Source organism: Vombatus ursinus, unplaced genomic scaffold (assembly GCF_900497805.2).
Source record: "Vombatus ursinus unplaced genomic scaffold, bare-nosed wombat genome assembly UNPS02014773.1, whole genome shotgun sequence".
In the NCBI taxonomy this organism is placed as follows: Eukaryota; Metazoa; Chordata; class Mammalia; order Diprotodontia; family Vombatidae; genus Vombatus; species Vombatus ursinus.
In genome coordinates this window covers 12,591,223-12,613,505 of record NW_020954551.1, presented here as the reverse complement: position 1 = coordinate 12,613,505, position 22,283 = coordinate 12,591,223, and the positions used below count along the sequence as shown (strand labels likewise).

The 22,283-nt window shown below is 40.2% G+C and overlaps 1 protein-coding gene across 2 annotated transcripts in view; it reads right to left on the bottom strand.

Moving 5' to 3' along the window:
• SLC25A26 (solute carrier family 25 member 26) overlaps positions 1 to 22,283 on the bottom strand; it is a 160,513-nt gene that overhangs the window by 120,153 nt on the left and 18,077 nt on the right. For both annotated transcript variants that reach the window (XM_027863848.1, XM_027863847.1), the window contains exons 4-5: positions 8,279 to 8,383; positions 6,933 to 6,980 (exon numbers count right to left, since the gene is read on the bottom strand). In XM_027863848.1, coding sequence (XP_027719649.1) covers positions 6,933 to 6,980; positions 8,279 to 8,383 — 153 coding nt within the window. The remainder of the gene's footprint in view (positions 1 to 6,932; positions 6,981 to 8,278; positions 8,384 to 22,283) is intronic.

Below are 22,283 nucleotides of genomic sequence, written 5' to 3'. Positions count from 1 at the left end.
GCTCTATTGCTTAAGGATAAATGTAAAGTTCTTTATTTCAGTTAAAAAAACAACAAACCACAAAATCTTTAAAAATTCACTAAAAGAGAAGTGGGTTGTTTTTCTTTACATACACAGAGATGAACCTCTCCTTTTCCTCCCACTTCTTCCCTCTCACTTAACAGGGGCTAAGTGTGACCTCTCTTCCACTATGGGAACCTTTCAAATACTTGATGAAAGCTATGTCTCCCATCAGTATTCTTTCTTCGGGATAAGAGCCTCACTCCTTCAGCCAATGGGCACATTCAGCACCGTGGCTAACCCACGCAGGCTGCCCTCCAACTCATCTTCCTCTTTTCTCAAATGTGGTTCCTGGCACTGATGGCACATCTGACCAGAGGAGGATAAATGAGTAATGTCACTGCCTTCATTCTGGACATTATCACAATGGCTTTTTATGGCAGCCATATTACACTGACTGATACTAACCTTGAAGTCCACTAAAAACTGAAAATCTTTTCAGATGATCTCTTATCTGATCATATCTTCCCATTTTGTACTTGTGGAGTTGATTTTTTTGAATGCAGGTGCAGGATTAAACTTATCCCTATAAACGTCCTCCATCCTACCGAATTTGGCCCATTTTCTAGTCTACTGAAGCCTTGGATCGTGACTGGCCTTCAGTCTGTTAGCATCTTTTCCCAGCTTTTTGTCATGTGCAAATCTGTCAAGCACAGTGACATATGGCTTCATCCTACTCACAGATGATAAAGAAGCAGAAGATAATGGATAAATGGCTGGACTATCACCTCCAGGCTTCCCTCTAGATTGCACGGACCGGATAATCACTACTCTTCATTCTGACCATTAAGTCAGCTACAAATTCACCTGAACAATCTGGTTGGAACAAGAAGAGCTTGAACAGAAGCAATGGGAAATGTATCTGGAAAGACAGGCTGGGGCCAAGACTGGAGGCTGAGGAGCCTGTGTTTTCTCCTAAGGTTAAAAGAATACGACCAAAGCCCAGGGAGAAGGGAGTGTCAGGGTCAGATTTATGCTTTAGGAAGAAGTCGTGGGGCAGTTGTGTGGAGAACGGGTGAGAGGAAGCTGAAATCCAATTAGGGGCCAAAGGAATGAGGGCCTGAACGAGGGGAGACCACACAAATATAAAAAGGAATTAATGTAGGTTCTTCTTTGTTTAGGCAAACTACTAAACTTGCTTGATTTTTACATCATGATCACAGAACCTAAAATTATCTAACAGATCTAAGTATTTTAAAATATGCTTCAATTCACACATTATAGAAGGAAGGAAGGAGAAGGAAGAAAGAAAGGGGAAGAAGGAAGAAAGTGATGAGGAGCAAATGGGGGTAAGAGATGGGCAGAGAAAGTAGGTTAGGAGGGGAGTGGCTACATTAGCTCATCTATTCTTGTCCAACCCAGATTTCCCAACTAAGGCCTTCAGAGTATCCCAACCCCTCATCACTGTCCTTTGAAATGGTAATTACCTGTCTGTCAGCTCTTCAATTGTTCTCATCATAAAACCCCCAGAGGTCGAGTGAATGAGACATCCACAGAAGCCCACCAAGCTAGAAACCACATTCTGGATGCAATAGCAACCCAGAGGAATATGAGTCTGGGGGCCTGGGATTTCCCACCTCTGGATATACATAAACTAAATTTCCCCTGGTTCCCAAATGTTTGCACACACCGTTGTTATACTAAAACCAACTTCAGATTTCCATCAAAAGGTCCCTGTCTACTATTTTAAAGATGCTGACTTGAAGCTCACTAAAGGCATCCCCGCTCGCTCACAGTCCCATGTGGAACTGATTTAGTCATGAAGGCAAGAGCACATGGAGAACAACGCTTCCCTAACCCTCCATTCCAGCGGCACACCTACCCCATCTCATTATGCCAATTACGCTATAGATCTGCAGCAAAGTAAATAAGAATGACGAGGTTTTAAAATTTAGCAAAAGCACATGATATGCCAGCTATACTGAGACTCTCCTCAAGGTCTCCTTGTTCAGTTAATAAAGCAAATGATTTCCACCATCAAAAAGGCTAAATAAAATACAGGTTCAATGCACACTCTGGGAAACAATGATGTCCCAGTTTCTTGAGCATTTGGAGAACATATCCACTAACACAAGTCTCAAGCTCATGCTACAGCTTCCTGGGGGCCAAAGTCAACATTTCAAAGGGGAGAATGTATCTAGAACAAATGTGCAAATTTCCTAGCAGTTTCTGAACTTTCGCATAAGGAAGGGGTGTTGGTGTCAGAAAAATGTCAAAAGTGAAACTAGCTGCAATGCAAAGATGTTTGTTTAAAACAGACAGATCACTTCTGATTGTCCTCATTTGGAAAAAGAAACTACCTTTCATTCAGCAATAATTCACTTCTGATTCTATCAGAAAGAGCCTCAAGGAAGGCAATATTTCAACAGAAATCAGTTCTGAAGGTTCTTTTATGAATACATATAATGCAGAAGACCCCAATTAAATTCCCAACAAAGCCCTGCCATTTTGAGTAAACAAAGTTATCTCAGCAGGGTCAGAGAGTCTCTAAGATAGCAGCCTAGAAATTAATTACTAGCTTGACATACGTCACAACAAATTTTAAAGAGAATAGCATCCAGTTGTAACCATGTGTTTTATCTATTTGTTTGTATGCAAAATCAGTATTTGGTGGCATGTAAATATATTCATTTATTCAGAACCTCTCAAAGAAATAAAAAAGACTTGTTGCCCTCTTTTCCCTGCATCAAGATGAAATCTGAGTAAATAACACATGTTTAGTGAGCCAGAAAATAAGTACAGAATGAAGCTATGGGGGGAGTTACATTTCTGAAAGGCAGGTGTCATTTTCCTCCCAAATACCTAATTTTGAGGCATTTGATTTCCTTAAAAACAGTTCTGTAAAAGCCTTTGCCAGCACCAATTAATTAAATATTGTTTCTAATGCAATTCTTGCAAAAACTCTATATAAACAACATGCAAAATATTTTTATATAGTTTGAAGACAATGCTTTGTTATCAAACAAAACAAAAGCCCTCCCTGAGTCTAAGTGTTCTGCTTTTATACAACTTAATTTTCTTCTATAAATGCAGAAAAGTAGCTTTCATTTAGATCGCTGAAAAATAGAACTGATAAATGAAAATGTTTCTGTCTCAAGGGAATCCTAAATATAAAATAACCTGGGTTACAAAGCAGAGCTTTATAAAATAAAGGCTTACATTCTTATTTGTGGGGTCCTTAAAATAGTAGCCACTGGCAAATTATACTCCAACCTGATGTCTTCAAGAAGTAATGTACAATAAATAGCATTATATGCCTTCATGGAAGCTAAACAGGAAAGAAATTGAACAGATAATCTCAAAATTATTGGAATTAAAACATTAAATAGCTGGATTTAACAAGTATAACAACCTCATATTCAAATAATTTCATATTCCTTCCCTGCTACCTACAAGCATGCCGATGTCTCCTCCATCAATCACTTGACCCTCCAACCTCCCTTTCTCAGCCAAATTATCCTCTGTCTTCATTGCCTCATGCCCCATTCACTTCTGGCCTTTTTCCTCATCTGACTGGGAAATTCAAAAGCCTGTTCTCAGTTTCCCTTCTGGCCTACCTCCTCCCCCTAGGCACTTCTGAGCACTGCTTCTCCAGGTTTTCTTACTACTTGTCTCACCATTTCTTCTCAGTCTCCTTCACTGGGGTCAACCATTCGCTGACCCCTATGCTTGGCTATCCCTCAGCGCTCTGTCTTGGACCTTTCAATCTTCTCTTTCTTGGTGATTTCATCAGCTGCTATGGGTTCAATTATCAATCTCCATGCAGATGACTCCCTGACCTAGGTATCCAACCCTCATGTGTCTCCTGAGTGGCAATCTCATATCACCAAGCAGTGACTGGACATCTCTACCTGGAGATGCCAGAGGAATCTCAAATTCAACATACCTAAAAAAGGTCTCACTTATTCTCCCTAAAACTCACCCTTTTCCTGATTTTCCTGTTTCTGCAGAGGGTGCCACTATTATTCAGGTTTTCCAATTACACTTGCAAAGAGTACGTAAGATACTTTGAAATACAAGCATTTCCAAATGTAAATGACCCGGAGGGCATCAATAGTTCTGCACTTTGGCGTACTCTCTACCCATTAGCTAATAGCAATTCCTTCACCCTCCCAGAGATTCACGAAGTCAGAGGTCTTATCGGTCTTGGCTCCATCCATCCCTCCTCTTCTCAGCTGGTCAGTCATGCGGCCCCACATTGGCCCACCTTATTGCTTCCCTCCCTGCTTCCAGGCTCTCCCCTCCACACTGCTGCCAAAATGACATTCCAAGAGCATGGGTCTGACCACATCACATACCTGCTCCCCAAGTCTCAGCGGCTTCCTGACTCACCTCACACTAGCATACCCTCATGCAGTCTGTTCAATCATCCGGGCCTTCCTGCCGATCCTTACACAAGATCTTCCATCTTTCAAAAGCCTCTGAGCTTTCGCAAAAGCTGCTTCTTCAGCCTGGAAGACTCTCCCTCTTGTCCTGTTCCTCCCAGAATCCTTGGCCCTCCTGCAAAGCGTGGACCAGGCAACAGCTCCTCCGGGAAGCCTCTTCTGAGCTGCCCAGATATTAGTGTTCATTTCCTCCTACCCCCCCAAATTATTTTGTATTTCTTCTACTACAAGTTCTATTTACTTATCTGTGAACACGTTGTTTCTGCCAGCAGAACATAAGCCCCTTGAAGGTAGGGATTGCTTAGCATCAAACACAGTTCTTGGCACCTAGAAGGCATCTGCCTATTACCATGACTTGAAACTGAATTTTTAATGTTTAAAATGGGCTCATTAGTGACATAAAAATTGTTTCTTTGAGAATCTACTTATAAGTTGTGAAGCTTTACATTTCTTTCATTAAAAGAGAAAAGTTTTTATATATTGCTACACAGAAACATATTGCTTGCTCTTTGTGAATTCCTTTAAATTGTTAATTATGTATAAATGTTGTCTTTGATGGTAATTGTGGTTCATTAAATTTAGAGCTGGAAAGGCCCTTTCAGATTACTCTGTCTGGCCCAGAGAAATCAAGCGATTTGTCCCAGAATTAAGTAACTAGTAAGTCACAAAGCTGAGATCCAAATTTAGTACTCTTCTGATCTGAAGCCCAGTGCTATCTCCACTATACTTTGCTATTTTTATTACTTGACATCTTGCCCCTAATTAAATATCAGATGATCTCTCATCTCTAACCTAGATTTCTTTTAGAAGAAGCCCTGGAAGGGGGCAGGGGGTGTCAAGTCAAAAGCCCTCCATTCAAGTCCCAATTTTGCCATTTACTACGTGACCTTGGACAGGTTAATTTTCTCTAAGACTGTTTTCTTCTAATACCTTCCCAATGCGGTTGTTGTGAGCACCAAATCAGAAAGAATAACTGAAAACTCTGTAAATCTTATGGCAGTATACAAGTTAAGGGATTGTTAGAAGATCACCCATTCTGGAAATCAAAGCTACCTGTAGTCATATGAAAAAATGTTCTAAATCATTATTAATGCAAATTAAAACATCTCTGAACTACTACCTCACATGTATCAGAAATGACAAACACTGGAGGCGATAAGGGAAAATAGCTATGTTAATGAACTGCTGGCACAGTAGTGAATTGGTCAAACCATTCTGGGGAACAATCTGGAATTAGGCCCAAAGGACTATAAAACTGTGCATATCCTTTGACGCAACAATACCACTACTAGGTCTATATACCAAAGAGATCAAAGAAAAGGGAAAAGGACCTATATGTGCAAAAACATTTATAGCAAGTAGCTCTTTTTGTGGTGGCAAAGAACTGGAAATTGAGGGGATGCTCAAATGGGGAATGGCTGAACAAGTTGTGGCATATGATTGTGATGGAATACTATTACGCTATAAGAAATGATAAGGGGGGTGGTTTCAGAAAAAAACATAGTAACACCTATAAGAACTGGCACAAAGTAAAGTGAGAATAACCAGGAGATCATTGTGCACAGTAACAGCAATGTTGCAATGATGATCAATTGTGAAATACTTGGCTACTCTGATGAATACAATGATCCAAGACAATTCCAAAGGACTCATGATGAAAAAATGCTATCTGCCTCCAAGAGAGAACTGAAGAACTCTGAGTGCAAACTGAAGTATAATTTTCTCACTTTGTTCTTCTTGCTTTTAAAAAAGACACGGCTAATATGGAAATACGTTTTGCACGATTTAACATGTATAACTGACCTATCGCTTGCCTTCTCAATGGGTGGGGGAAGGGGTGGGAGGGAGGGAGACAGAGAATTTGAAACTCATTTAAAAAGAAAAGAACGCAAAAATAAATAATAAATGGAAATGTTAAAAAAAAAAGTCACCCATTCTGAATGAAGTAGTTACATGAAGACAGTCTTTCTCTTAATATTTGATTCCACCGCTTTCCAACCAGAACTTGCTCATAGGATGAAAGGACACAGTGCAACCTATCAGAAAGGGTTAGGAACCAAAAGACCCAATATCGAGGTCCAGATTTGTCTACCACTAATTAATTAACTGTCCAACTACAGGAAAATCACCACCTCCTTGAGCCTCAAGCTTATCTATCAAATGAAGAATAATCATCACATCTATCTTGCCCAACTTACAGGGCTGTTCTGAAGACCAAATGAGAAAATAGATGGAAAAATGTTCTATAAAGTAGAAAGAGACTTCCAAGTAAAAGTCATCATCATCATCATCATCATAGGAGAAAGCCAAATTGTCCGAGGAACAAGACCAAAGGTTGACAGAAAGATTAGTTATCAAATATCAAAAATAATTATTTCTGTTATGACTTGTAGCTTTACTGAACAAAGCGTCATCAGATTTTTGTCCTTAAAATAACTGTGGCCTTTCATTGTACTTTAAAACAGAAAGAAAAAAAAAGTGGTTTACCTCTCTTAAAACAGTGCTTTTATAACCGCGATATAATCCTTGGATACCCTGTAACAAAGACATTGAGAGGTTTTCACTGAAAGAAAATTCTGATAGCAAAGGCAATTTTCAAATGACATTCCATGTATTGTGATTTTATCCATACTAAGCACTGAGCTCTAAAACCTACAAAAATGAAGCACCCTATCCTCCACCCAGAAGTTAGATTAACTCCCACTTAAATGGGAGCTTTTCTGGTAATATTACTGGAGCACACAAATTCCTCTCACTGTTGTTTCTGCTTTCTTACATTTCCTCTTCTCTGTGGGTAATTACTAGAAGGAGCACTTGAGATACTTTAAAAGAGAACCATTTCCAAATGTAAATACTCACAGAGTAGCAATTTTTCATTCAAATAAAAATGAAATTATACCCCATGGTTTGAACCAGAAGATGGCACACAGATGCATGACTTAATAATCTTCCCTTAATGTAATGATTAACTACAGCCTTTCCCCAAAGGAGTCCTGGTTTTCCTGGTCTGCCATCTATGGGAGTTAGCACAAGCTCTCCAATGGACACCTTTTATTTCTGTAATTAAAAATTCTATGGCCTCTTCCTTAGGTAAGAAGAGGATGGTAATAATTACTTCTTTTCTAAACAATTCCCTTAGCAGTTCAATTGAAAAATATCATTTCTTGGACTCCTAGAAACTTCTGCTTCAATTGTCTTCTAAGAGTTGTTTGTAGAGACTTTCAGAAAAACTGCACAGAGGACCATCCCAGCGTGATGATACTATTATTACTTGCCATACATGCAAAAGCACTAGCAAGTTCAGGTGCTCTCAGGCATAATTTCAGCTACTAAATATCCCCTAGCCTCATTATCAGTAAGAGCAATTTGTAATAAGGAAGCACTCCTCTCTCACTAGACGGGTGGGGTAGTACAGGAATGGAACCCTGCATACACTATCAGACAGGGCCATGCCAGTTGATTCTGCTTAACAATTTTCTTTATTAAAAGAAGGAAATTCAGAGGTGGGGGTGGCCACACATGGGGAACTGATTGCGGGATAAAAGCAAAAGACACTGATAATTTTTAAATAAGTTTAAGGCTGAGAGGTATGATGCTTAAACAACTTCCTAGTGTGGGTACTGGTACCGGTTCTACTGTGGTCTCACCCTTTCCCAGGTAGTCAAATACAGCCCCTAACTAGGAGGCTTAATATTTCATGAAGGTGGAACCTACTAAATGTATGGAGGAAAGATCTGCTGGGAACTCATGTGTCACTAAGATTCACCAACCTGCCAGGTAACTATTTACACTGCATTTAGAGAAGATCATAGTCCTTCAAAAGCTGATCTTACCTCTTGATACAGGATGTTGGAAAAAATATGAAATGTCCCAGAAGCAGCAGACACCTGTGCCCTCTGTTTCACAACTTCTGAAGGAACACGGATCAAACAGGCCACCTAAAAAAGATGTATGTACCTATGTAACATTTTATCTTAAGAAATTTGTATTAACCACAAAAAATGAGGTCATCCCATGGCAAAAAAGATAACATTTCAATAAATTCATTTGCTCAACAAGCATTTACTGAATACTTCACATGCCACAATGAAAGGAGAGTTTTTCTCTGAGTCAGGAAGGACCAGGTTCCAGTCTCATGTCTGACATATACTGACGGTGACCCTGGGAAAGGAATTTCACCTCTCACTCCTTTAGACCAGTGGGGTTAAACTCAAATATTGACTTACGGCATTGATTTAGAAAACCACAAATGAACACCATCTATGTTGTACTGTATTTTTATTGATTTTGTTAAGCATTTCCCAACTGCATTTTAATCAGCTGTACCCGGGGGTCTGGCAGCCACAAAGTGCCAGTTTGACATTTCTGCTCTAGGCAACTCTCTAAGACTGGAAGTTCTGGAGTAAGAGCTGGTATGTATCGGGTGAAGGAATTTCCTTACCCAGTAATCCCCCATACCAGTGGAATCACAGTTCCATTCCCTATGCCCATGAATAAAAACAAAAGCTAAATTTATAATACTGGACTCTGACGATCACAAAGGTATCTTTTTTTTAGGAGTTAGAACACAGCAATCTATATTAGAGAACATGGACACAAGCTCTATAAAATAAAAGTTTCATGTTGGAAACAAAAAATGTTGCATTCTCAAATGTTAGCAATTATTCACATATCGTCAAAGGACTGAGAAACTTGACAAAAACAAACTTCTGAAGATAGCAAAAGCGTACAGACTAGAGACTGCTTAAAAATGAATACCTTTCAGATATTTTATTCTTTTAATATTATGACCCAATGACACAGAGAGAAGGGGGGGAAGAGAGAGAGAAAGGGAAGGAGGAAGGGAGAAAGAGGGGAGAAAGGTAGGAGGAAGGGAAATGAGAGAAGGGAGAAAGAAAGAAGAAGGGAGACAGAAAAAGAGAGAAAGCTCTATTAATGAGGATTTACAAAAAGAAATAACATCCTATGTCTCACTTTTTGGTTCAGAAAATATAGCCACCAAAAGCCTAGGTGTTCTAAGAGTTTGGGACCAAAAACTCAGCTTGAGTCTGGAGGAAATCCCCTACAGTCTTTTCTGGGCTGCCCAAGTAAAAGATACAAATCTTCACCAAATAACTAAGGAGGTTATCCTCTTCCACCAGGGCCCTTAAAGAGAGGCAACTGCACATCTACGAGCTGAGGAAGGAATAAAGGCAGATAAAGGCCCACGGAAATGAGGATCCCCCAGGTGAGCATCAGCCTAATGGGGCAAGGGCATTTCAGAGCTAAAAGGGACCTGAGAGGCGTCTCTGGTCTACCCTGCACCTCAACAGAAAGTCCCCACACAACATGTCAGATAAATGCTCATTTGGACACTGCGTCAACACCTCCAGTGACATAAAAGGGCGCCCCCCCCCAAGGGGGTCCCTTCAATTTTAGAGAGTTGAAATCATTAGGAAGTCTGTCTTGACATTCAGCCTGAAATCTATCCTCCTTTCAATTCTATCAATCGCTCCTAATTCTGCTCTCTGTGACTGAGTGGGTACTAGTCAATGAATCACAATATTTTTTGTCCATCAGATTAAAAAAAAAAATCCGAACAAAACACCTTTGTATGACTTAAAATACTGTCTCTTACCTAATTTGTTTTTGTACAGTTTTACATTATAGGTAAACAGAAGCACTTCTGATAAATTCAAAAATATCTGGACCCTCATACCCCAGCAACACCACACACTTCTCCATGCCTGCAATGATCTTCAGGAGACTCCTGCCTGCTCTCCCAGTTGCTTCTCCCCAAAGATGGCCTTCCATTTATTTCCATTTATCTTGTGCGTATATTATGTACATTTATATACATGTTATCTCCTCCATTAAAAGCTCCTTGAGGACAGGATTAATTTTTGCTTTTTCTTTGAATGTATAACACTTATTATAGTACCTGATCCATAGTAAGCACTTAACACAGGTTTAATGAGTTATTACTAAATTGGAATGGTACAGGAATGGTTTAGCATAGCACTGCCACAAAAAAATTAAATTAAATTTTAAAAAGTAAACTCAAAAGTAATCCATATTTTGTCTTCTCTCCTAAGCCTTAATTCCAACCCCACTTAACAGGTTTAGACATACTATTTAGCACTTGATTGCTCATGGCCTCAGGAGGCTCTCTGATTATTTTATATATCTTGTTGTTCACTCTTCTTGATGTCATCTGGGGTTTTCTTGGCAAGGATATTGGAGTGGTTTGCCATTTCCTTTTCCACTTCATTTTACAGATGAAGAAACTGAGGCAAAAAGGGTTAAGTGACTTGCCCAGGGTCACACCAGTAGGAAGTGTCTGAGGCTGCATTTGAACTTAGGTCTTCCTGACTCTGGACCCAACCTTCTACCCACTAGCTGCATTCATATATGTAACAAATCTTAGTGATCAACCGGCAAAGTCTGCAATAAAATGCCTCCTTTTATCTTGGAAAAGAAAAACAGAAAAGCCTAACTACCTACAAAATGCATTTTGTATACAAAATGAAAATAGCACCTACAAAAATGATTTAAGGAGTCATCCAAAATTCTTCAAATAGATATAATCAACCAGTGTTTAAAAAGTGGTAGCAGCCACTCAAGAACAGCACATCTTAATTAAGCTAGAACAACAAGAGGCCAGGACTTTGTGTGAAAGACCAGATTCCAAATAGTGATTTTCAGCTGCCACACTTAGAAAAGCCACATGTATAACAATGACAAAGCACAGCAAGTAGAAAGATAACAAAATGAGTTTAACTAGCATATTGCGATGTGGCCTAAAGTGAGTAAGAATAACCATGCAAGCCCACAGCCCTTACTTCTGATAACACTGTCTAAACTTTAAAGCCCCTATTAACAACTGCAATACGAAATCAAGTCTGCTGAAACTCCTATGACCCTAACAAGACAGCTCCTGATAACTAAAATCCATTCTCAAAAAGGTACAATACCATGTACTTTTCAATTCTAAGGGTCAAAAGTGACGAATGACCCCAATATGTCAAGAAAATAGGAATTGTCGACTTTAGTGGTTTGGCATAAATATTTATAGAACTTCATGCTTCATAACCTCCCATGTCCTTACATTAGGTTTTTATTCCTTAAAAATATAGAGGCAGAAGGAAAACTTTAAAAGGGTTCTCAGATGAAAAACAATATAACCAGGCAAAGGGGTACCAAGCACCCAGCATGGCTTCCTGACTCCTATGGTTCTGCAATTCTGGCCGAAGAGAAAAGCTACAAAGTAACGCCTCTATCTATTTTCTCCAGATACCTTCAGCGCCTTCCATTTTGTTTTCTATTAACTCTGATCTTTCTTAGATTTGAATTTGAGCTAGAAGGGAATATTTCACTGCACAAGAACAAAAACATGTTATAGCACTATAGTTCTATGAAAGGAAATAACGGTAATGTCATCTGCAGGTCTATCAGTAAATGCATTCTTCAGAACACTCTTAACTCAAAAGATCTGGGCTCCTTTGTGGGAAGCATCCAGATGGGTCTAATGAAAATGCCACTATCCTAAGACCTTTTTATATGTTAAATTCTACAAAAATAAAAGAAACTTAGAACTTTCTAAAGAGAAACACAAGCATTCTTACTTATTTATCATTGAGTCAATCTTTATTTCCTTTTCTGAGGATTACTCATATTGCCTATACTATGATAGAATTTTAGATTTGAAACACTGGTAAATAACAAAACTGATACAAAAACTTCATGTACTTTGGTATAGATACTTTCAAAAACTAGGAGAATTCGCCGATTTATCACACATGCCAAATTTTCCTTTGTATATTTAAGATATGGAAAATAATAAAATGGACAAACAGGCTGCTCATCAGAAAACAACTCTCAGGAGACTGTATGGACTAGGGCACAAGAGGGAGAAGACCCCAGAAAGCAAACTGCCTGATTTCTCAAATAATGTTAAATCACTTAGAGAACTGAAGTTGTCAGCTCCTCCACCATCAGGCCTAGAGGAGCACTGCCAACTGCCAACAAAATTTCCTACTACTATGAGATGGGCTGATCTCCAGGACACTTCAAATGATAAACAAATACTTTCTCTTTTTTCCAAACAATCTGGAATAATTCACAAAAAATCCCATACTTTTGATGACATTTCTCTAAAGAATCTTGGAATCACAACTGGATCTCACGGTTGAGAGGGAGGGCAAAAGGCACCCAGCCCAACTTGTACCTGAAAAAGAATGAATCCCTTCTACAAGGCACCAGACAAATGATCCAGCCTTTGCTCAAAGCCCTCTACAAGGTGCACCAGGGACAGGAAGAACTCAATGCCCATGGCTCATTGCACTTTTGTAAAGCATTAACTGATAGGAAGATTTTCCTTGGCCAAGCTTCAAGGCAAATTCCATCCATGGCTCCTAGTTCTGATCCCTCTTCCATCAGATACTTGAAATCCCAGATGACATTAAGACCATCCATAATCTCTGCCACCCCCACTACCCCTACAATCTTCTCTTCTCCAGGCTATAAACATCCTGAATTCCTTCAACCAATATTCATATGACATGATTTCAAGGTTCTTCACCATCCTGGTCAACCCCTTTTGGATGCACCCCAGCTTATCAACATTTTTCCTAAAATGTGACACCTAGAGATAACCCTAGCACTAGCCATGGGGTCTAACTAGAACACTGAGCGTCTATGGGCTCTCTAAGAGTCCTAACTAGGAGCTTAAAATATCATTGGCTTTTTGGGCTCCCATATCACACTGTTGACTCACATTAAGCTTTCAGTTTCCCCAAACCCCCAAATCTTTCACAGATGAACTGCTGCCTAGCCACAATTCCCTCCATTTTTAAATTTACTTGTGAAGTTTTTTTTTTAAACTCAACCCTATTCAAATTCATTGAATTAAATTTGGTACAACATTCTAGCCTGTCAAGACCTCTGGATCCTGATTTAGCTGTTCAATGTGCCCTCCTAATTTTGTTTCATCTGCAAAAAAGATAAATATGTCGTCTATGCTTTTATCTATGCCAGTAATCAAAATGTTGAAGATCACAGGGTCAAGCACAGACCCCTGGAAACCTTGGTTCTAGAACCCTCTACTAAATTAGTATCACACCATTAATAGCTACTCTTTGCATCCAAGCATTCAACCAACTTCCAATCTAGCTCCCTCTACTACTGTCTACCTGCCCTCTTTCTAGTTTGTCCATAAGAACAGCATGAATAGCCATGCCAAAAGTTTGGCTAAAATTCAGGTTAAAGTATATATACTGAGGAGTCCTTGGATCTACCACTGTGGTAACTCAAGTATCATTTGCTTCTGCAATATCCCTTTGAAAGTGAGAGCTGATCACGTCACAATGAACTGAGACACCAAGAGGTTCAATGACTTGCCCAAAGTCATTCTTGTTATTTATGTAAGAACCCAAAATAGAAAGAAACTAGATCTCTTCTATGTGTTTTTCATTATGGGCATATTCTACATATAGAACACATATCCTTTCTCACTACACAGGATAACTATCTATCTATCTATATAAGTATATGATATATCCTATACCACTAGTAGGATAAAAAGCTTACTAATTTAGATAACTCTTCCCTGGAAGCATGGTATAGTGAACTGAGGCTTTGAGGTCTGGAAGACCTGGCTCTAAGTCCCACTCCTGACACACGGATGACCCTGGGCAGGCCACTTCAGATTTTCAATGTACCAAACAACTCTCTAAAACCAAATTACAGGGCAGGCATTGATCTACATTGATAGAGGGAGATTTACTAGGTAAGAGTCTCCTATATCAATACAATTATAGGTCCAGGCCAAAAAATAATCCAAGATTTCAACAGGATCATTTTTAGTAATTATGTTTTGTATATTCAATCAAAAAGTAATCTGATTAGAAGTATAAAATGCTTTATCCTTTGTAGAATAAACCTCAAGGAGCAGGCAACAACTCTCTTAACAGTTTGCTAGAAATAGATTTTAGAAATGAAAGGTATTTTTGTATTCTACTTCAGCCATTTAGCATTCTGTATCAATTATCCTTTGTATAATGCTTCTGAAGTTTCTGTTACATTCATCCTTATTTAATTGACTTTGAGGGCAGATTTACAAATTAATAATAGTCTAAAAAAAAAAAAACAAACCTCACTTTTCCAATCAATGTTTAATGTAAACCAAAACCTGTACGTATTAGTTACATGGTACATACATGTGACAAGACTGCCATCTTGTGGTTAAAAAAAGATTCAGCTTTTCATTTTATTGTTGCATATTATATACCCTCCGGATTTTTTTTAAAAGCAATCTTATCCCAAAACGCAACAATCATTGAATCCTACCTAAGCTCTATAACCTATGGAGGCCTGTGTGCTACATTTCACTGATAATCAATCTTGGGACATGAGTTTGAACACTGTTACGCATATCTCTATCCGCAGACAATCGAGGTTTTGGTTCATTTATTTCAGTCGGTTAGAAAGAAAGACATTTAACTGCGGTAGAACGACTGTTCTTACTCATCTGACTAACCTTCCATACAGACTCTTGTGCTCCAAGGGTCTGACTAAGGAAGCCAACTGTGCGCACATCTGAGAAGCCCTGTTCCTGAGAGCAGGGTGGTAGCATGCCAGCCCCAGGGACGGAAGGGACCTCAAAGGCCAGCTGGTCCACCCGGTCACTTGACAGATAAGAAAACTGAGGGCCAGTACAAGGCCACGCGGCTCGTAAGGGTCAGAGGGAGGCTCTGAATCCAGGTCCGTGGTTCTGGAGGCAGCGTGCTTCGCGTGATTCTACATTAACTCAAGAAATTCCACAAAACCTAAGTGGGAATGTTCAGACTTGCGAAAGTGAACCCAAGGGACTCCTTCACATTCACAGGACATGAGACGGGCAGAACGCTCTTTCCTCTCGATCTGATGATGAGGGCGTCACACACAAGCCCGAGCCCTGCCCTCACTCCCCCTCCCCCCAGGGGGAGCGGCTGGAGAGCAGGAGCCAGGGGACTTTTGTCCCCCCGTGCCCGAGGCCTCGCGCCGACCGCACTCAACAAGAAATGCTTGGGGATGCCGATCGATCGATCGGTTGATTCTTCTCCACAATGTCACGCGGCAGAGAGCACAGGTGTCATCGTCCTCACTGGTGATTCCATCGTTCTCGGGAACTCCCTCCACCCGCGCAGGTCGGCCCCAGCTCAGGAACGCACAGCTCTGAAGGGGTCCCGGGGCCCTGGGGGGGGCGGGGGGGCTGGGATCCACTTCTTCCTGCCTCTGACGAGAGCTCCAGAGCCACCAGGGCCCCTCGCCTCCCCTGCCTATCCATCCTTCCGGTGAAGCCACCGGTCTGAGATCACAGAGCAGATAAGGAAATGTCTGCGGCTTGATTCAAACAGACATTTCCTGACTTCAAGTGCAGCAATCCACACCACGCCACCAAATCCACCCCAGTAGCCACACTTCCTTATGTACTGCTTTGCGACTGTTCTCCACGGCTTTTTTCTCCTATACACTGGCAGCATTTCTCTCGTTAGGCAATCCCCTGGAGGTCAAAGGCCTTACCAACCTCTTCTCGTGCATCTGCAGAGGGGAGCCCAGCGTCGTGCCCCCTGTAGCAGCGCTGTAAGGGCCTGAAAAGCACCAGGATCCCAAGTGAAATCCTTCCCAATGCCGCAACACAGACTGTCACTGCGACATCAAAACCCGCAGCAGCTTCACCTCAACAGCAAGATCCTGACCATGACTCTGGGCCCTTGGGAATAACACTAACCTTTTCCATCTAATATTTTTTGGCAACAGTTTACCAAGGGGATACCCTGAGGGTCACATACAGCACGTGGTCCAGCTCCACCATCCCACAGGGAGATCGCCCTCCTCCTGTTCCTGTGAGACGGCATCAACAAACTGGCTCTGCTTTGCAGAAAGGGTCCCAAACTGCGACCAGCAGATCCTGAATGGCGGCACACTGACCCACAGAATGAAGCCCAAGGCAGCCGAGCTTCAGACAGAGGGCGGCTTACATCCTCCTGCTCCGTTAACTGGTTTGAACCTGTTCGGTCAAAATACTGTAGGTGTATGTGTATAAATATATATACATGTGTGTGCGTGCGTGTGTCTGTGTATGTACAAATAATGTATACAGATATGCACATTTCTTACTGTATGTTTATTTTATTTATGATTATTAACTTTACATTTCCTATTGCTCTTACAGAACAGATTTCTTTTTCCCTTGTCCACAGACTAAATAACATACAGTACTAAAATGTACTGTTCTAGTTAACTAATTTAATTTTTATAATCTAAACTAATAGCACACACTGTGTCCAAAAATAAAAGCAATTCTCATAAAACAGAAAGCTAATTCAGGAATAATAGGTACAGGATTTCCTTGTCTCTTCAAAAGTGTATGTTAACAAAGGAACTGAGTATTTTGGGAGGATGTATGAGCATTAATTTCAAAATTTTCCTCTTTTTTGGTAAACAATATTTTCCTTCATGACACTCCTCATTTAAAGAAGAAAATTCTGCTTTAATTGTCAGTCCGGTACAGTGGAAAAAGCCCTGGAATCAGAGGCCATGGATTCCAATTCTAGCTCCGATGCGTAGATGGCATGTGTCACCTCGGGAAAATCGCTTCCCTTGTCTGTGTCCAAGTCTCCTCATGTGTAAAACAAGTATATTGGACTAACAAGCCTCTGCCTTCCCATTCTCAACCTTTGCTCTCGTGACTGTCACAAAATGGGCCCACTTCAAGAGAAGGCCTCAAAGCCCGGGTCCATTGCAAGTCAGGGCAGCTCAGGAACTTCACTGGTCTGACCAGTCATAGTTTCATCCTTGGTTTCCTGCTGCCAGACTTCACTCTGCCCTTCTCCACACTCATCCTCTCTCCTTCCTCACTCTTCCCTCAGGTTCTGTGACTGAGAAATCTGGAAACTGCACAGTGGACTTCCCACACAAGACACACAAGCGTATCAGGCATGCTGGGACCTAGAGAGTCCATCAGCCAGACAGAAAAAGTACCACCAATTAATGCAGGCGAGAGGAGAAAACTCCATACATCCTGATGAATCAAGCTTCCAATCAGTTACAAGACAACCTAAGTTTGGCATTAAACAGTAAGGAAATCCAACATGAGCTGAAATAAAAGCAGTATATGGGTATGGGCCAGAGGAGGGAATCAGAGGAATGGCCTGGGGAAGAGTAAAATAGGAGCAAGGGACTAGACATTTTTCAGGTTCTGTAGGTCATGTTTTATAGATGCATTATACTTGAGAATTTCTAAGAAATAAATAACCACCAAGTCATTGCTTGACTAATGTCCTGAATGGAAAAGCAGGTCAATAAGAGATCAGAAAATAGAGATGAGAACAAGGTACAACTCCACCTTCCAATATATGGGTGTTCAGATGTATAAAAAATGTTTGCATGTGGGTGGTTAGGTGCTTGACAGTTCCTAATTTACTGTTTCAGCTTCTAATTGTATGATGAATTTCTTGGCAGTGTCTGTAGACTTCTGTCTCCATTCATCTTTATTTACAAGCAATTTCCAGCTGCAATTTTAATTTGAGTTTCCGTCTGATCTAACTATGCTGCTCTGCGTTCTCCAGGAGGTCCTAATGGCAGCAATCTCATTTTCTCAACAACCTTTTGCCACAGCTCAATTATATTTCTGAACAAGAACTTGGCAAAACGCTACCCACTCTGCATATCAGAGCTAACCTGGATTAATTTCTGAATATTTCCAAACTTGGCATGATTAATTTAAAAAACTGTCTACAGTGGTCAGTCTTCCTCAAATTACCTTGGTCAGTGATTCTTCTTATCAAGGCCAATGATAAGCAAGAGAAAACTTGATATTTCAAGATGCAAATAGTGACATTAATACCATAATGCTTTCAATGCTCACTTTGGTGAACGTATTCAGTAATAAGTGGATAAGGATTTCCCAATAACACTGTTGCTATAAAGAGGAAGTTGGTATAAAGTGGGTTCACTTTGAACTGTGCCCAAGAGTCTCATAAATTGATTTCAGTTATTTGTATGTATACATATAGATGCATGTATATGGATGTATGTATTCCACTAACATGAAGCTTTACAGAAAGACCAAATGAGATGATGTATGGGACGACAGATGATAAAGGACTTTGCAAACCTGGAAGCACACTATGAATGTCAGCAAGCACCATCCTCCTCTTCCTCTTCCTCACTAGAATCATCACCACCACCATCAATAATCATCATCATCATCATCACCAGAATTTACATCATTCTCCCTCGCCTTCTCCTTCTCCTCTTCCTCTTCATCAAGTTTCCAATGGCCTAGAGCCTGCACATGAATATCAGCAAACCATAATGTGATTTAATGCCCTAAAACTGAGCCATTTTTTAAGAGGAAAAAGTAGAATTTATTTGCAAGATATTATGCAATTTAATTCTACAGCTGTTTAAAATGATGTAAAATGTAAGATAGAACTATTGGCTATATATAAATAAAACTAAGCATCAGGAAAAAATAAATGTGTGTTACAGAGAGGTATCTTTTAGAAATTGGGCTCAACTGGCCGATACCTGGTGGTACCAGATGGTGTTTGGAGTATTTGTTGAGAGTAATGGTCAAAGCAGAGTAAAGTTTAACATGAGAGAACGGAATGTTCATGATTTTCTATTCTATGGTGGGCAAGCCTGTCAGAATCACTCCAAGTCCCTGGAGTCAGGGTATCCAGGAAGGAAGTGGAAAGAGGAAGTTTACATACAAGAAAGACTTCATTTAACTGTATGAATTTGGTTTAAAACAATTAAATCTCTTCTTTCACAAATTCAGCACCATTTATAATATTTTTTTTTATTATTCTGAACTAGTTGAGCCATTACTAACGTGATAATTTTCTGCTAAAATTTTCTTTCAAAAAAAAAATTGTGTGAGCTACAAACTCACCTTCTTTGGGCTGAGGACAGAGATGACAACTGATAACAAGCCTCCAAAGCTCAAAGCCACACCACGAGAGCTACGCATTTTGAGGTACACATTCTTTGGCAATGCCGTAGCACCACTGTGGACTATCTGTATTTTGTTACTGAAAGTAGTCTGCAGTAAAGATGTAAGCCATGTCTTTGTACTTTAGAAAACAAAAAAATTCCCCCAAAGCCCCAGATGCACCAGCATTTACGGAGTTAAAGCAGGCATGCCCCAACACTTCTGATCTAATTACAGTTTCTACTTTTCACAAGGCTTTTTTTGTGTGTGATGAAAACTGAGCTGTAAAATAAATGAGGTGGGGATTTAGAGATTTGGTACAACAAACCTTCTCATAAAAATGGCACAAAAGGGACCTTTTTTTTTTTTTTTTGCTGTTGTCACATATTAAATCTTATTTGATCGATTTTACTATATTCCAAATTACAGGCATAAGGTAGACTGCTGTAATTATAGTTTTATTGATTACTCATTAAGTTTTAATCAAGCGATTGCAATAGGGAATGGTTATTATTTTGTCCCTATTCTTCTCACTTTCTAGGCCTGAGCCGGTGCCACAAAGTAACTCCAAGCAGAGTCGACAATCAGAACCACCACAAATTATGGCCTTTAAGGCAGCATCTTGACGGCATTGTCATTATTTTATCACAAGACAAGTTTTTGACAGCATTTTTTCCACACGTTATTTTTCTGTCATTTACATGGCTTTTGCGCCACTGGTACAGTCAAGAATTACAAATATATTTGCTTTTATTTCATTATATTTTCTCTGTGAAAATTCTTAAGTCATCTTACAAAAAAATTAAGCCTTTTCTGCTTTTCTGATTGGTATCCATCTTCTCCTAAAACTAGAATACAAAATGTATGGACCCAAAGCCAGAAACAAAACCTTATTAGGAAAAATTTAGTAACTAATGGTCCCTGATCTTATTTACTGACATGTGCACACACAGGAACAACACATGTAGGAGGAAAACATGTAGGAATGACAGTCATTGGGCAGGAAACAATCCATTCCGCTATGTAGCTCTCCAGCCTCACGGGGCTGGGGTTTTTCACTGAATTTGACCTTAAGTACCTGAAGGGTGGTTCGGGAGAAAATCCCGGTAGTTCAAGGGTTTCAGAACTGAAATCAACCCAATTTTCTTGAGTTTACAAAATGTTTCAGTTCATTTTAAATAAAACAGGATGCACAACCAGGGACTGAACAAACGGAACCTAGAAATCACTGCCGCCACTAGCCTGGCCTGTTTGAATTCCTCTTGATGCCTAAGAAACACTGCATAGCAAGACAAGGGAATGGTTGTACCCTGAGGCCCAAGCAAAGCAGGGACAGGTTCTTTCCTAAGGCTAAATAATCCCAAGCCTGGACCCCTTCCCATAATCTATATCTCTGGCTCCCGCCCATCCCCCCTTCCCCCCCATGTATTTAGCCCACATGCAAACCCCCTCAAGATTACGTGATGAGGTTCACAAGGAAACCCATCAGTTACAGAAGAAGGAAGCAGCACTTCTTCTCAAGCCTCATTTGACATGAGAAATTAAAGAGCTGCCACATGCCCTCCCCTGGCGTGTCACTCTGAATTTCCTGGCAAGTCCTCAGGGACAGAGGGTTTATGAATGCAAGAAAGCGTTTCCTTCAACGTGCCAAACGAGCTTTCATGGACGATGATAACTGGAGCAAATAGCAGAGAAAATGGGGGAAAAAATACTTTATTTGCTTTTTTTCCATATTACACTGAGATGAGCTTTAAACAAACACTCAAAACACACTGCATTTATGACAGTTCACTTCAAACGAGGCAATGCAACGTGAACCTTAGTGAATGGAAAAAAGTCTGCCTGGACAGAAATTTCAAAAACTGAGACATTAAAAACACAAGACTTACACCCCTCCCCACCCCCCCAAAAAAGTTCAGTATATTACTAATTACAAGACAAAAATATAACAGAATATAGACCTAAGTTAATCAGGGAAGATATGAAGCAAAAATTGCTTTTAAATTGAAATTGAACAAGTTAGCAAATTATAATTTAGGGACTAAAATGTTTACATGTAGGATAACTGTGCCATGATTTGACTAACCACAGCAGAATTGCATATTCAAACATTTAATTATTTTTGGCAGCTACTCATAGAAAAACACCTCCTCTTTGCCAATCCTGTGCTTTGTTGTTTGCTACCTTAAAAAACTATTCTATAAAGTAACAGGAGGCTTATTATTCCCATCACTTTTACTACTGGAATCAGTGTGAAGACCATTTATTTTGGAAATTCCACAGCTCTGTGACAAGCCAACTCAGACTCTGGCAAAGTCATCTTAAAACTGATATCAAAAGGAATAAGTTTTCTCCCAAATGCCACGGCAAAAGACATATTTAATGTTTCTCAGGTAAATTTGTTTAGACATTTCTCTCAAGCAACTACAGAGGTGATTTCTTCAATCAAAAATTCTATTTTACGATAATGAACCTATAAAGTTTTCTATTCCCTAGAAATGTGAAAACCAAATGAAATGCTGAAATGTCTCAAAGACTTTCTGCCAGATCTTAACCACCATCTCTGTCAACTAGTCTCATCTCAGTGATATGCCCAAGGCTGGCACCCACCCTAAGGCACGGGCCTCACCCTGGCACCAGCCCCAGGCGGCCTAATCTCACCTGGCCATCCAAGGCAGGCACCCACCCTTAAGGCACAGGCTTCACTCTGTCACCAGACCCTACACTAAAGCCTTTAGAGGCTCCGCACTACCTCTATGATCAAACAATTTCTTCTGCCTGTCACTGAAAGCCTACAATTCAGTTTCCACCTACATTTCCAGCCTTAGTTGTTACTGCTCTCAATCACACACCTGACCAAATGAACTCCTCTCCGGGCA